At 45.3% G+C, this 15,705-nt stretch overlaps 1 protein-coding gene across 8 annotated transcripts in view; it reads left to right on the top strand.

Annotated features, from left to right (window-relative positions):
* The first annotated feature begins 1,144 nt into the window (after nt 1-1,144).
* PHF20 (PHD finger protein 20) overlaps nt 1,145-15,705 on the top strand; it is a 72,366-nt gene continuing 57,805 nt past the window's right edge. For 4 of the 8 annotated variants that reach the window (XM_051633474.1, XM_051633473.1, XM_051633472.1 and 1 more), the window contains exons 1-6: nt 1,145-1,244; nt 3,576-3,621; nt 4,963-5,010; nt 7,906-7,960; nt 9,557-9,685; nt 14,060-14,174. In XM_051633474.1, the coding sequence (XP_051489434.1) occupies nt 14,092-14,174 (83 nt within the window). In that variant the 5' untranslated portion in view covers nt 1,145-1,244; nt 3,576-3,621; nt 4,963-5,010; ... (1 more) ...; nt 9,557-9,685; nt 14,060-14,091. Of the gene's footprint in view, nt 1,245-1,525; nt 1,545-3,575; nt 3,622-4,962; nt 5,011-7,905; nt 7,961-9,556; nt 9,686-14,059; nt 14,175-15,705 lie in introns of those variants that run through there. The other 4 variants (XM_051633466.1, XM_051633467.1, XM_051633471.1 and 1 more) reach the window with 4 other exon arrangements.

Raw genomic sequence — 15,705 nt, 5'->3', positions numbered from 1 at the left:
CCACGCTGTGCCCTGCCCTGCCTCTGCCGACACCCCGGCCACAGCAGCTGCTCTTTTGATCCCGAAACCCGCCGAGTGACAATCACTCGATGGATTATCCCCGGAAAACCACCTGAACCAGGAGTGTTTATCCACCCACACTGACAGACACTGGGATATTTGTCATGAAGAACTCCAGCCTGCAAAGATTTTTGCTCACTGGTGTCAGTCTCATTTCGGCTTTAACTTGGCATAAAACTAATAAATAAATAAACAAACAAATAAATAATTTGCTCCTGTACGAGCCTGTGTCCGGAAACATCCCAACCTCAGCCAGCACCGGAGGGAGCCCAGCGCTCTGCGGGTCCTCAAGGGCTCGCTGGGCGCGGGTGAGGCCGTTCCCGGCCGCCGTGCCCGGGGCTGGGTTCCCCAGCACCAAGCCCCGCAAGCCGAGGCCAAGGCTGCGGGACGGCCCCGGCTGGCGTGCGGGAGCAGCGCCCACCTTCCCGCTCCCTGCGGGACCGCGAGTGCCCGGCGGTGCTCCTGCCTCTATCCCAGCCCCGCAACGCCGCGGGTTGCGGCTGCTCCGGACACGGCTCTGGGGACTCTCCCCCGCACGCTGCCCGGCTTTGCGTCGCGGGGCTCCCCGCGCTCCCCGGAGCTGCAGCCGCGAGAAGGGCACGATGCTTCCCTCTGAGGCGGAGGGGGCGAGGCGCGGGGAGCAGCGGCTGCCGGGGGGTGCGGGGCCGGTCCCGGGGCGTGTGGGGCCGGTCCCGGGGGGTGCGGGGCAGGTCCCGGGGGGTGCGGGGCAGGTCCCAGGAAGTGCGGGGCCAGTCCCAGGGGCTGCTGGCAGGTCCCGGGGGATGCGGGGCCGGTCTTGGGGGGTGCGGGGCCGGTCTCGGGGAATGCGGGGCAGGTCCCGGGGGGTGCGGGGCAGGTCCCAGGAGGTGCGGGGCCGGTCCCGGGGGGTGCGGGGCCGGTCCCAGGGGCTGCAGGGCAGGTCCCAGGGGCTGCAGGGCAGGTCCCAGGAGGTGCGGGGCAGGTCCCGGGGGGTGCGGGGCAGGTCCCGCACCCGCGCGGTTCCCCCGCGCCGCCGGCCCCGCCCCTCTCCCCGCTGGCCCCGCCCCCGGCCCCGCCCCCGCTGGCGGCGCCGCACCGAGCGGCCATTTTGTGTGGCGGCGCGGTCGGGGGCGCTGGGCTCGGCGCGGAGCGGGGCCCGGGGGGTTCGGCTCCGTTCTAACCCTTTTTCCCGCACAGCTCCCTCGGTAAGAGCGCGGCGGCGCCCGGGCGGGCCGGGCCGCCTGCCCTGCCCCGCGCTGCGGGCCCGCGGCGTGGCGAGGCGAGGCGGGGCGGCGCGGGGCGGGAGGCCGGGCGCGGCGGGCGCGCGTCCCCGCGCACAAAGGGCCGGGCCGGGCGGCGCTGCGGGGCCCGGGGCGCCGAGCGGGGCCGCTCCCGCCGGGCCTGGCGCGCTGAGGCCGGGGGGCCCGGGCCGCTGGCCGGCCCCGTCCCGCTCGCTCCCTCCCTCGTTCCCGCGGCCCGCGGAGCTGCGCGGCCGGCGCGGGCAGGTGAGGAGGTGCGGGCCGAGCGCAGGCGCCGCGGGCTCGGCCGGCGGGGGCGGCCGAGTGACCTTGCGGCGGCGGCGGGGCCCGAGCCGGGGCTGTGGCGGCGGCGGGCAGCGCCGCGGCCGTCCGGGGGTCGCGGCGTCCGGGAGCGGCGGCGCCGGGCGGGCCCGGAGCGGCGGGGCCGCGGGAGTTGCGCGGGGCCGCGCTCGGCGCCTCGGCCCTCGGGCGCGGTAGGACGCGTCGCGGGGCCGTTCCCGGCGGGGCTGGTCCCGGGGGGGGTTCCGCGGGGCGCCGGCGGCTGCTCCTCCTCGCCCGGCCCCGGGGTTGCAGGGGCAGGAGCCTCTCGGGGGCCGGTGCTGGCTCCGCAGGGCGGTCGCGCCGCCGGGCGGGCTCCCGGGGCCGGCAGCCGCGGGCGCGTGGTCTGTGCCGCTGGAGGCCGGGGCAGGTCTCCGGCCCGTTGCGTTTTGTCTTTGCGGAAGAGAAATATCGGCGGATCCTGGCACTCACCCGAAGGCTGCTTCGTGCCGTGCCAGTAAAGGAGATGGAGCGAGGAGGCACCGTATTCTTTCTCCTGACAGGCCTGGGTTCGGAGGTGGTTTGTTGCCGCCGAAATGGATCATTGTTCCGGTGGGCTTGGCACGCACGTGTGGGCTGTACCCCTGGCAGGGTGATCAGAGCAGGTTGTTGGTAGGGTTTTGGGAAGCACTTGTGTCTCCTCTACATGCTGAAGGCCTTCCTGGTGCCAGAGACGTTTCTGTAATGCCAGGATATTGCTTGTAGCTTAAACGCTTGAAAATAGATCCAGAGGAATATTTGAGTGCTGGTGAGTCCAAGCTGGGTGGAATCAAGGTTCTGTGTACAGCACTCGGTATTGTGTGCAGTCGGAGAATAAAACCAAACGGTCAATGCAATATTAATAACTTGAAGTAACCTTTTGTAGGTATCTGTACAAAAACTTGTAACTGAGGATCTCTATAACAAAAACGCTTGTGACCTGGTTTCATTTAATTCTCTCTAATAAGCAAGGATCCTTTTGTGGGCCCAGTTTCCAAAAAAAGCCAAGGGACAAGTCTTGACACAAAGATCACTTGTAGTATAATTCTCTTTTTAATTGTGGTGTGACTTTTTTAAGGAGTTCTGGAATTGAAAATGGCTTAGATATGAATACTCATTATTTGAGCTAAGTCAGCTTGTGGAAGAATTCAGTTTACATTCTTGTTGATAACTTTGTTGATGTCTCCTGAATGGAAATAAAATTTACTCTCAGGCAGCCTGGGAGTAAAATCTGCTTGCTTGTAATCCAGAGTAATCAATTAAGGTCAAGCTGGGAATGAGGCTAGAATAGTAATTGCTCATAACAACATAACAGTGCTGCCTTGACTGAAATGTAAGAAGCATGTAATTAATTCTTACCTTTAATTGGGTAAGTTCTCTGAAGCTCTCTCTTTTGCTCTTGTAGTTCCTGGATAACCTAGGCAATGATATTGACCTAAATTCTCCCTGTTGGACAGGAGAGCACAGTCCCTCAGTTAATTATAGGGAATGATAAATTCTCTGTAACTGCATAATTTATTTATAACTCCATATCTGGAAGCCAGGTATTGTCTGTGGTTGCAATTTGTCAGGCAGGAGCTGAGGCTGTTGCTGCAGGGAAGCTGTCCTGCCCTGTGCTTCCTCCTCCCAGCCCACATGGCACCATCCTGTGCGGGTCTGAGCACTTGCACAACAGCCTTGGGAGCTGGGCTGAAGAATGTACATGGAGGAGAGGGTTTATTGTTCAGCCCTACAAGGGGTTGTCATCAGTATTGAAACTGCTTTCTTGGTGGTTGCCTGTTGGTGTGGGTGCAGTGGGGTTTTTTTTGAAGAAAAAAGAGAAGTTGCAGATGTTCTGGGCTTGAAGGTGCATCATATTGAGAAGTCTTGTGATGTGCTTGTAACATATTGTTCATTGGACAGTTGAACAAGTCTGCTTTTTTTTTTTTTGCTTCATTTTTTTTCCTTACCTTCATACTTCTGTTCCTTGCTTGCCTACAGGTTTACTTTGACTTCTTGTGCTTACTGTAGGAAAGACTTTTCTCAGGTAAGAAGTAGTGACTTGGAGCTCTTGGTGTGTCCTTGTTGTCAAAAAGCCAATAGCTACATGGCCTGTGGGTTTCAGAAAACCTTTTGGAACTGGTGTCTTTTCAGTGTTACTGGGGATGCAAGCACCAGACTGAAGTGATGTGTGTACGGCTGGGTGATGTGTCTGTGCTGACTGCCTGCAGGTGTGTGGCAAAAAGTAATGCATGTTGGTATATAATTATTTCTTTTTGGGGCTTGTTAATTTGTTGACATGCCTTTGTGTGGTTTTGCTTGACAGCTTCTGACTAGCCTTGTTTCAGTATAGCCAGCTGCAGTCTGCTTATTTTTTTAAGAACTCCATTTTGGGCAGGTTTATGAAATTGGTTCCAAAGAGACCTAGCTGACTCCATCTGTGTTTTTAATAACTGTTTACTGTGGGGTGGCTTTTTATTTTTTTCAGTATGAAGTTAGCACCAGAGAGCTTTCCTGATCTTGTGGCTGGTGTTAAAATACTACTTTCGAAATGGACTTCTCTTTCTGCTCCTTATCCTCAGGACTTCTTTCCTAAGGAGGTGGAGAACATCCTCCTGTTCTGCAGAGGGCTTGTCAGAAAATGCTCTTGAATGCCTCTGGTGCTCCAGGGGTAGAGCCTAGTCCAGGCCTGTGCACCAGTGCTGGTGACAGGGTTTGAGTTAGGGTTTTTAGCAAGTCTTAAAGCTGAAGACTTAAAGGCTTCTGTTAGTGTAGCAGAGGTTGCAAGTAAACCAAACTTTACTTGCATCTTTGCTATAATGCAAGTCATGGGTGGCTTTTTTGTAATGTCATCCCCTGCCTTTACATCAGTCCTTTGCCAAGATTGCAGCTGTCTTCTCAGTGTTGCTGTCCCCAGTCTTGCAGAAAGATGCACTGATCTTTTTGTTTGTTTGTTTTTTCTGCTGCCCTTTCATATCTGAGCTGGGGAATGAGTGTATGGACAGCCTTGAAGTGCACCCCTTCCTTTCCTTCTTACAATAAACCGGGGAGTTGCATCCTTAGTGTGGTGCTTACACGAGATTTGGCTGCTTAGGCTTTGTCTTAATCAAATACATGATTTTTCATCCAAGCTCATGATAGTGTAACTTGCAAGATTTCCCTTTGCTTGACTGTCCTGAAGATATCCTCCTCTTAATCAATAGGCTAGATTTGGTCCTGCCCGGTCAGGAAGCAAGTAAATAACAAAACTGATACTGCTGTGTCAGAACACTAGATACTGACTGGTTTGAAGCAGCGCCCTGGGGGATTTTAAGTGAACACTATAGCAGGTGCTGTAAATTATCTGTGAAAAATATTTCTCAATTTTTTTTTATGGATGTTTTTACAGGGAGACTACTTCTAAGAGTCAGAAGTCCAAGTCCAGTTACTGCTGCAGGTACTGTTACCACATAACTTTTGTGCTTTTCTACTGGCTCCTTCAATTTTTGGTCATAATCTTTTCTTCTGATAGCTAAAATATATGTTGATGCTCACTGACAAGAAAAAAATCTTGGGTTCAGCAGTCTCCTGTAGGTGCATAGTGCTGGAACATACAGAGCAACCTTAAAGCTAGGGGCAGGTCATATGGTTGAAACTGGGGAATTAGTCGGTTTACTGACGACATATGGCCTTAAGTATTACATTTCTGTCTCAAATGTGGACTTCTGGAGAATACCAAGGTATTGCTTTCAGAAAGGATGTAGGTGGTAGCACGTTAGAGCCACTTAAATATTTGTAATGACTTTAAAACATTGACATCAAGTACAGAATGGCCTTAGACTAAGTGATCTAGCTGTTTGTAGCCAAGCAGGGGTTATGTAGACAAATGGATGTCATGTTCTTGGACCCTGCCCGTTTCTTAAAGGTATGTTCTTTTAAGAAAAAACCTAATGTCTTTGCAAAATAGTGGAAGTGTCATAGCAGATTTTGAGCCTGGGTGTGGTTCCTTTCCTCAGCTGTTGTGCAGGGCTGCTCTGATGGTTAGCACCTTGCCCAGGGCTGGTCAGTAGGTTCAACCTAAGTCTGCTGCAACACCTTGCTGAACAAAAGATAGAACTGTCGTCCCAGTGTAAGGAAGGTTGTCCCAGAAGTTCTGTGGGGTATTTTTTTTTGCATCTGAGGGAGTACAGAATTGCAATGAGAATCAGTCCCCTTTTTTCTTTTTCCTGATTTTGTTTTTATTTACCAAAGGCACTCTGAGCCCATAGGTTCCCATTCAGCAGGGCAAAAAGTGTCTTTTTGAGGGCAGTTATGCTCAGTGTGTTCAGCATCATGAAGTGGTTTTATACAGCTTCAGTTCAGGTAGAAAAACAGGAGCAATTGCGTTGGGGTGCCCAGTCTGTGGGGAAATGAGGCTTCTTGAAACAACTGAAACATCTGTAGCTTGTTTCTGCCTTTCCTCCTGCTGTCTGGAGAAGCCCTGCATGTCTTGACATGAGCTGGATTTGTGGAGGAAGAAACTGTGCTGGAGAAGCTCCTAGTTTCCTTGTTGTATGACCAAAACACAGATCCCTCTGCCATGTGGTAAATTTAGTTTATGCAACTGAGGATGTCTGTTGACTGGAGAGGACTGCATTTGGTCAACTTGGCTCGTGTTTGTTCCCCTGCCTAGATGTGCAGGGATTGAGGTGAGGAACTATCCTGATTTGGAGGTTGTGCTTCCAGAACAGACAAGGCAGCTTGCTTGAGCTATCATTACAAAGTCTGTAGTTGTTAAACAAGAGCTCAGTTTCCTTGAAAGAGGTCATGTTTTCTGATACATTGATTTGCCCTTTAAAGTAAGATTCACGCTTAATTTATTCTCTTAACTAAAAAAAAATCTGAACCCGGATATATTTAGAATTTTAAGTTGCTAGAAACTTTTTCAGTGAAAGAAGTGTTTCATATTACTTTTTTTCTCCCTGATTTGTTAGGCTGCTTTTTTTAATGCAGTTGGAATTGCTTCTAAATGCAAGTTTTTTTTCTCTCTCTCTCTGAATAGTTTAAAAGATTTTTTTAAATATTCAGAAAGCTTAAGTTTTACCATGATTTATCTTGAAAAGCCAAGCCTGTTAAATAAGAGTATTCAAGCTTGCTTGAAGGCTTATATGGCCTAGAGTTTGGGTTGGTTTTCTGAAATAACCTGTACTAAAAGGTGACTTGTTAGTTTATTAACCACCATGGTCTTGCAGCAGGATTCTGCCAGTAGAGTAAGAATCGTGTGTTACATCAGGACTGGTGACTTAAGTTGTGCAAATCCCAGGCTGCTGTAACTGCAGAAGAATTTTGATGTACTTCCAAAAGTAGAACACTGGCATTTTGACCCTTTGACACAGATTTGGCAGTTTTGGTTTTGTTTATGGGCTGCTTCTCATACTTGGTATTTCAGAAGTGAAGCTTTCTCTTTTTTTAGCTACTGTCCTCAGAGTTAAAGACTGTTTGGGCAATGGGAGTATAATTGGTGCAGGGATGTTTGGGGGGGTCTCTCAGCAGTAGTTCTCATTAAACTCCTAGGAGGAAGAGGGTTTTAGATTTGGGGCAGATTGACAGCTACTTCTTTCAGATAAATTTGCTTGTGCAGTTAGATAGAAAAGTGGGGAGAGCAGTTAAGGATTTCTGCAGCTTGGAATAACAGTGAAAGGGAAAGCAAAAAAACATACCAAGAGTTAAAGAGGGGCAGGGACACCCAACAGTAGGAACTCTTGTTTTCATATTTAGCAGTCCATTGGGAGAGCTGGTGAACTGATGGTCATCATCTGTGCTGGATCTTTAGCCTGTCATTTCACCTAGAATCATACTTTCCCATTGGATAAGATAAAACTGATTGTAGGCTGTGATTTCCTGTAAGTACAACATAGCCCATAGGGTGAATTGAACATGTTGGGGATCTGTTCTTTAAATGTCTGGAGACGGAACCTTGAATTGTAAGTTCCTTGGGTATGCAGGGTTTAGTAATTAACACTGCCTGCCTGCTTTTTTAATGGGGCTATTCTGAAATATCTGGTGCACCAAAGTGAGAATAATGATAAAGTTGTGGTGGCTTCTGCTTGGCTAAGTATAAATAAATGGAGAAATGTGATTTGGGTACTCAGGGTGTGGGTGTGTGTGTGTGTCTGAGGATCTTTAGCTTTCCCTCCAGTGTAGATAACAGCAGCCTGCTGATCCTCTGTAGTGAAGTATTTTCAGATTAAACTGGTATTCTAGAGGTGTTACTGTATAATTGGGATATCATTGGATTCAGAAAAGGTTATTTTTTTAACTCTAAACTACTTCTAGACTCAGAATTCACGACTTTGTTTTTCCTTCCTTATAGTTGTACAACAGTGTTTGGAATGTTTGCAGCCATATAAGCAACAATTTTCTTCTCGGTGAGTATAAGTGTGGATCCTGAGTTTTGTTTATTGCAGTGTTTCTTTCAGCTTTTGAAGTTTTGCTTTAAAATGCATTTTTAATTCTTGCAGAGGCAATGTGGATTTGAGTCTCAGTCTGTCATCGAGTCTATTTTATTCTTGCAACAAAGACTGCACGTTTTCAGTTGGAGGAAAAAATGGCAGTTTCATTAAAGTAGATTTTAATTTTATTTAGGAAAAAACCTGCTTTATTTTGTGTGACTTAAACCTTTTTCCCAAACCTTTTTGCTTGTTCAATGTTTGAAAGTGAAAAAAAAGAAGGGAAACCAGAACAACTAAATGAGAGATGATCAGATGATTGACAAGAATTACTTTCATTAAAGAGTATTTATTTCTTTAATTGCACTTGGTAATTCTAGTAGGCTTTATTATAGATTTTTTTTTCCTGTTGAATTGTCTTATGTTCAATTTCTGCTTCCATATTGGTCTGTCTGAGTTTCACCACCAATTTGAACTGACAGCACAGTACATGGTGTGGTGTTGAGAGAATGAAAATGACATTTTCAGTGTCCTGTCATCCTAGGGAGAGCGTGAGGATCTTGATCTGGGGAGGGTAACTTAGTTTTCCAAAACCTTTGCGCTTTTGTCACAGAGTACTTTGAGTAAGTCTTAGTTTCTGACTGAAGAGGACAGTAAATATAGATTTTTACTGCTGTCAGTTTTGTTAGTGCTTGTGTAATTTAGAGGAAATTGGAAGCTGAAATAAAATGCTAAGTCTTGTGCTTTGAGGGAACGTTTCAGTGTTGGGGAATCAGCTGTGCAATATTGTATGAAAATTGTAGGTGTCAGTTCAGGATCCAGTTGCAGTGATGTGTTGCTCAAAGAGTTTGCCTCTGTAGTTGTTGATTGAATCTGAGAAACTTTTAAAGTGAGCGCTGGTTAGGATCTAGTTAAGGATCCTATGTGGTGCAGTTAAGGATTTCATGTAGGCCAGTGCCTTCTTTTGAAATGTGTTTTTGGTTAGAAAAAGGGCTGTGATGCAGTATTCACTGGAATTTGTTGAAATGTATAATGGTTTTCGTGTCCAGTTCAAATCCTTCCTGTTTCTGCTTCTATTGCATTTAAAAAAAAAAAAAACAACAAAAAAACCCAACAACAAAACTCGACAGAAGCTCTGAAGCATGTTTTGAAATACCAAGGCTAAGGACACCTTCTGAAACTTGTGGTTGTGTCCCAAAACTATCTTATCTTGCTATGTAGTGGTATGTGTAAACAAAACCTGAGGCAGGAGCATGAGGATCCATAGATGAATAGCTTGTACAGAAATTGTTCTGGGCTTTATATACTTTAACAGGTTTGGGGTTTTATTTCTGTTTGTATGTGTAGGGTAAACTATAGTGTGGCATACTTCATGGTAGCTATGCTGCTGTAGACAAAACTTTTTGTAATCAGCTTCCCAAGTCAGGGCCAAAACAGGTTTTAAAAGTGGTGTTGAAATGTTTGTGAGACTTGTGCTTAGTCTCAATAAGATACCATTAGGAATGTGTAGTATAAATGGTGTCTGTAAATACTGTTTTGCAGTCTGATACAGCCATTACCTTTTCTCATCTGCAGGTGTGTGGTTTCAGCACAGCATGGCTGTGGTCATCCACTTGCAAGGTCTTCCGATTGTGTTGGGGACCATGGACATCTCTGGATTGACCATTCCTGATGGGGGCGTGCATATTGTAGGGGGTGAGCTGGGTGAGGCTTTCATTGTTTTACCTCTGATGAAGATGTGAGGCTTGGTATCCTGCATGCAGATGGTATACATGAAAGGTCAAACCAATTTCAAAGCAATAAAAACCTCATGCAAAATGTGATTCGACTTAGTCCGGTGGCAGTTTCAAAAAGGGGAAAAATACATGGTGGCAGTTCTGGAACACTCTGGTGCTGGAGCGAATGGCAGATGCAGCTTAGGCTTTGTGGAATAGACTGTAAGGCTGCTCTGGCATAGGAGCTGCTTACACTGCTATACGTGAAGGAATCCAAACAAACTTGTGTCTGTCCCTTGTGTAGGAGCTGCATTTCAAATCTTGGGGCTGGCTCTAGTGTTGCAGTTCAGTTACACCTCTGCTGCCTCTCCAGTGAGCACAGGATGATCTCTTGCCAATTGCTTTAGTTGCAGTCTTCCAATGCTTTTTATTAACCCACTACCTGACCTACCTACCATGTAGTCCTACTGAGTCACTAGTAGGACTCGGGGATCAGACAACAAGCTTACCATCCAGAATAACATTTTTTGCTACTTTGCATTGAAAATTTATATTTATGCAAACTGTAAAAGTTCACCATGCTCCTTTATCAAGCCAGAGAACTATTTTTTATGAAGTTCCTATTTTTTTTTCTTTGTTGTGCTTTGGTGGTGAGGGCAGAAATCTCTGGATTTGGTACAGATACAGCGAAAAGGGAAGGAGATAAGAGGCTGAACTGCAGGAGTGAATTGTTTTTCTTTTGAGCTGCTTATGAAGTACTGAACTGAGACAGTACTAAGTTTGGAAAGCAGGATTTTTGGTGTGATAGGATGTAGAGAATGGTTTAATCACACCTACCAGTGATTTGGAAAAGAGTGTATGCAAAGGTAGGCAAGGTTTTGGAAAAGCCTGCAGTGATTCTGCAGTTTTCAGAGATAATAGCGGCTTTTATTAGCGAATGAGAGAGCTTGCTGTGATGCTTGGTTTTGCTCTGTATGATAACATGAAAGATTTCTGCAGCTTCCAGAGGAACCCTCTGTGATGTGTTAGGTTTGGTACTCAGCCCTGACCAGGCTGAACACTGAAGAGAAGAACTAGAGGTGTGGCTACACAGGTTTAGAAGACAAAAATCATAGTCCCTGAATGGATCACTGCTAATGTAAATGTGTTCTCTGCATCTCCCTGATACAAATGTGCCTTCCTGGTACCTGTAAGTAGTTGAATAGACTTTAAAAGCTCAATTACCTCATGGTAACTTCTAGGGGGAAGAAAAGACTCTTTTAAGCAATGGAAATGTGTATTTTCAGTAATGTAGGCTAAGAAATGCTTTCTGTTGAAAATTATGATTTGTCTAAATCCTGGGGTATTCTTGAAGCAGGTCTAATTCTCACAGTGGAATAGGAAGTTTTGGAGAAAAGCTTTGGAGTAGGCTTAGTAACTACCCCTTGTTTTAATTGTGATCTTGAGTTCTTGAGAAAAATGGATTCCAAGAGTTACTGAAATGAAAAGCCTGCTTGTGTCTCAGCTTAGGTACCAAGTTAGTACACATTCATTTTCTGCTGAAAATATTTTGGAGGACATGTTCTGGTGAAGTGTTATTTCCAAGTCATAGCTATGACTGTCTGAGGTGGTTTGTTAACAATCTGTTTTGGTGTAGTTCAAGGTTTTTAAGTAGTCCTTGCAGGAGAGGGCAGAGGCTGAAACCTAGAGGCAAGCCCGTGTTTGGTGCTTTCTTTCTGAATTAACTTCTCCATATGGTCAAGGCCATGCTTCTGAAACGTGGATGGGCTTTAGTGCTGCCTGTTGGCCTTGTTTGTGAAGAGCTGTGGGATGGCTCCCAGTGAGGGTCTTATTCTGTGGTTTCAGTCTTGCTCTAAGACTGTGTTGCAGGGTACAATTGTTAAAATCCTTTGAGTCATTTTTCTTGTGTAATGTTCTGTCTGCTTGAGGAAGCTGGTACTAAGATGATCTGCAAGTGAAGCAGCCAGCCTGCTTTTGCAGAGCATGTGGAGTATGGAGACTGCTGGGGCAAGCTAAATCCGGTTATGGGATGTGAAGGGGAACCCAGAGCAGCCCAAGTTTCATAACTTGGGAAGGGGAAAGAAAAGAAGACTTCAGGGGGAGGAAGCAGTGCTTCAGGATTTTTGCCCGTGCAGTTTCTCCTCTCAACTTTATTCTGATCAGCTGTCTGGTAACAAGGCTGGCCGAGTTAGTGAGGGGCAGCACGTGTGTGCTTTGACATAGCTGGTGTTCAGCTGCCTCTGAAGTGGACAGAGTTCTGTTCTTCCACAGAATCTGTAGCCTCTGTAAATATGGTTAAATGGCTTCTACTGGTTTTTAAGATTAGTCTTTAGTCATGATACTTGTAGGTTATTTTAATATTCGACTGAAACTATAATTAAGCCTTCCCCACCAAAATTGAAGTTTGGAAGCCCTGTTATTTGGGATCCTGTTATTGAAGTGAGGAGATTTGTATCTTCCTCTTCCAGCCTCATGTAGGGGAGCTGAAATGACTCCCAATCTTCAAGATTGCAGCTGTTAGCAGAGGGGACCACTGCAGAGAGCTTCAATAATACACTTCCAGCACTTTTAGGAGTATGTTATCTTTGCATGTCCCTACTTAGTGAAAAGGGGAAAAAATAAATTGCTAGGACAAGAGTCATCTTGTAGCTGTAATTTCTGCTGCAAGTGTTAAGCAAAACGTGTCTGCTCTACATTTGGAGGCATGGGATTCTGTTGCAAGTGTGAGAAAGTGGTATTTTAATGATGTAACAGAGGAAATAGTAGATGTTTGAGATGTGGGTGGATAAATTGTTTCAAAAAGTAAACGTTGCTGTGCACTGGCTGCTTGGATTTCCAGATTTAAAAAAAAAACAACACCTTACTGGACAATTTTCATCAGAACCTAAAGCCTCAAACATCCAAACTTTTCCATAATTTCCTTTCCTCTCATCTTTTCCAGCTAAAAGTTAGGGAGGTGGTACATAAATCCCCACTGCCCCAGCCTTTGGCCATGTTAGAAGTCAGTTATTTCTGGACTGATTCAGGTCCATTCTGGGCAAACTCTGTTACCAGATACTCTGTTAAAGCAACTTGCAAGCTTTCTCAGTGGAGGTGAGTCTAGTAGCAGTGTTTTTAGAGGAAGACAGCAGATCATCTTCTGGTAGAGTTTCTTTGCAGTGCATTTAAAATACTCGAGGCAGTGGGGGAACCTCCATGGCCAGCCCTTGGCAAATGGCCTGGTTTAAAAAGTGTATAGAGGGAGTAGCTTTTCCTTGTGATAGAAGTTTTTAGACTTTTTAGCCATTCCTCAAGATCTTTGATTTATGAACTGCACATGAACTTAAGGTAATTCTTCATGAATTGATGTTAGTACATCTGTAGATGCAGCTCAGTTCATCTCGTTGCTGTTTATGCATTATGTGAACCAAAATGCTACTGCTTCCTTCTTTTGCCAGTGCATGTCTCCTTATTCTTTTAGTGTGAGACTAGAAGGTTTTTAAATTTATCTTGCAACTGTTTTATACACTTTTAATTGAATCTTGAATATATAGCCTTACTGTGAGGAGAACAGGAGTGAATAAAACTTATTTGTATTTTTGGATCTTGTTAGCTTGAAGACTACAGGAATCTGTCACAATTTGTCTTAAAATTGTGGGAAACGACTGACAAAAATTTGAGGAAAAGTAGCTTCTGATCAGGGTTTCCAATAAATGTGCAGAGAGAGGAACTGCATTCTAGGAACTACATTAATCTTAAACCTTTATATTATCTGAGGCAAATACGTGTTACTGAGACTACTTTTATTTTCTGGTTAAGATGGTGGAGAACTGGGAAGAAAGCGATGCAAATATGCAAGCAGTGCAGACAGTCTTCTAAAATTGGTTAAAGAAATGACATTTTTCTAACATCTTTGAACTCTGCAGCATTTGTAGTGATGAGGTGAGGTAGTGTTTTTGGGTGTTTCACTAACATGGTAGCTGTTGAAAGATTGTTATTGTGTTTGGTTTTGCCCACTTCCTGTTTACTGGATGCCTTGTTTTCATCAAAAACTGGGAGGGGGGAAGAGAGTATAATGCAACTTCTATCTCAGTTGTGAATAAACATTGGGATGCAGAGCTCTTAAATGACCTGAAACTTGGACTGATGGACAGAGGTTGATCTTCAATCTCTTGGGATGCAGTAGCTACCATTTTGAACGTATTTTTGGTATGATTCTGCACGCTGTCGCTTGGGAACCCTTGTTTAAGCCATTATTGCCCCCATTACTTTCTGCAAGCAAAAAATAGAGGTCCCTTAACATCTAGCTTTTGGGGATTATGGTGCATAAGCTTTTTTTTGTCTATGTCTTGATTAGTGATTGATATTTAATTGCATTTTTCAGGGGAATAAAATCAACAGTGTTGATATTACAAAATGACAAAACATCCTCCGAATAGAAGAGGGATCAACTTTGAGGTGGGAGCCCAGTTGGAAGCCCGTGACAGATTAAAAAACTGGTATTTTTTCAAAACCATTCATACTGTATTAACTCTTAAGTCGTTAATATCTTAAACATTTTGTAATGGTACAATATTTAAGAGTCCTGGTCATTGGTTTGTAGGAAAGTAGTTAATTTATAGATGTTTATATACCAGTGGTTGAAATGGGCGAGAGGTGCTGATGTGTTGTGCTGGCCCTTAAAAAGAAGTGTCGTGGTGCTGTCTGTGTCTGGGAAGTAGGACTGTGCATAAATGTAGTGGGACTTCAGACTCTGGTACTCCTGAATTTACATTTTAAAGTCTGTGCTACACCCAGATTGCAGAGTGGAGATTATGAAGGGATGCTTTGCAGTACAGAATGCCCAAGGTAGTTCCTCACTGCTTTTTGCATTGCTGTTATGAACTCATAGGCTTTAAAGTCTGATGGAAATAATTACAGCCTGTGCTTGTGGGAGAGTGGTCAGCTTCAGAATACAAGAACTGGGTGAGGGAACATGTTCCATACTAACTCTGCTCTGGAGCCTGCCTTGCAGACTTAAGTTGTGAGGAAGAACACTTTTCTTGACTAATCACTGCAGTAGGAGCAGAGGAAAAGGGCCTGTAAGCCTGCAAGGCTGTCTTTGAAAATTCTAACTCTTCATTTTAGGAGGTCAGCTGCAAAAATTAGTGTTTACTAATGCTCAGTGAGCGAGGCATATGATGAAAGTTGCTGGAGATGAAGACCAGGAACCCAGGAATTATTTTGGTTTTGTTACTTCTTTAAGATACCTCCTCTCTCCTATAGCACTATAGCAATCAGCTGTAGTTGACTTCATTAAAAAGTCTGTGTGAGTTAGACATGATTGTGCTTTAGACTCTGGAATCATAATCATGCAGAAAAATCAGTGTTGAAAAGCACTGAGACATCCCAGAACCAAGAAGCTTAAGACAGGGGACTTGTTCCGAAATGTCTTGGTTGCATGCAGAGTATTTCTGGACTTTGCATGTACAAGGGGATTGGGATTGTGAAAATGAATAAACATTGTTTCTCGGTGAAAATAACATGAAGTATGAACTTGATATCATACTTACATGGTATGTTGTTGGCTTTCCTGTGTAATCAAGAGTTGCGTAGGTAGGACTTTGATCTGAATCTGTGTGCATATTTTGCATTCTTGAGCATCATTTATGTGACAAGAAACTAGTCATGCCTACAAAAATGAGTTTTCTTAGTCTGTCTGTAATGTAGGCTTATTAAAGATGGAGTTTAGTATAGGCTGTGTTTGAGTAAGGGTAATAACTTGTGTCCAGGACTGTTATCCTTCTGACATGTTTGGACAACACCAGTATCTCAAAGTTTGCCTTACACGGCAAAACTGGGGGGTTGGAGGGATGTGTGCGTGAAATTCAACACATACTATACTTCCCATAAATCCTTTGGTTTAAATTTGAATTTTGTATGTATTGCATTTCCAAAATCAAGCCATGTTGTTTGGTTTTTAAAAATTCTTGATCTTAATGACCTGTATTGTGCCCAGTGTTTTGCTACTCTTTGATCTCACAGCTTAGT

This window comes from Apus apus, chromosome 15 (assembly GCF_020740795.1).
Source record: "Apus apus isolate bApuApu2 chromosome 15, bApuApu2.pri.cur, whole genome shotgun sequence".
NCBI classification, from domain to species: Eukaryota; Metazoa; Chordata; class Aves; order Apodiformes; family Apodidae; genus Apus; species Apus apus.
Note: the sequence above shows the minus strand (reverse complement) of the source record. Positions and strands in the feature narration are given on the sequence as shown.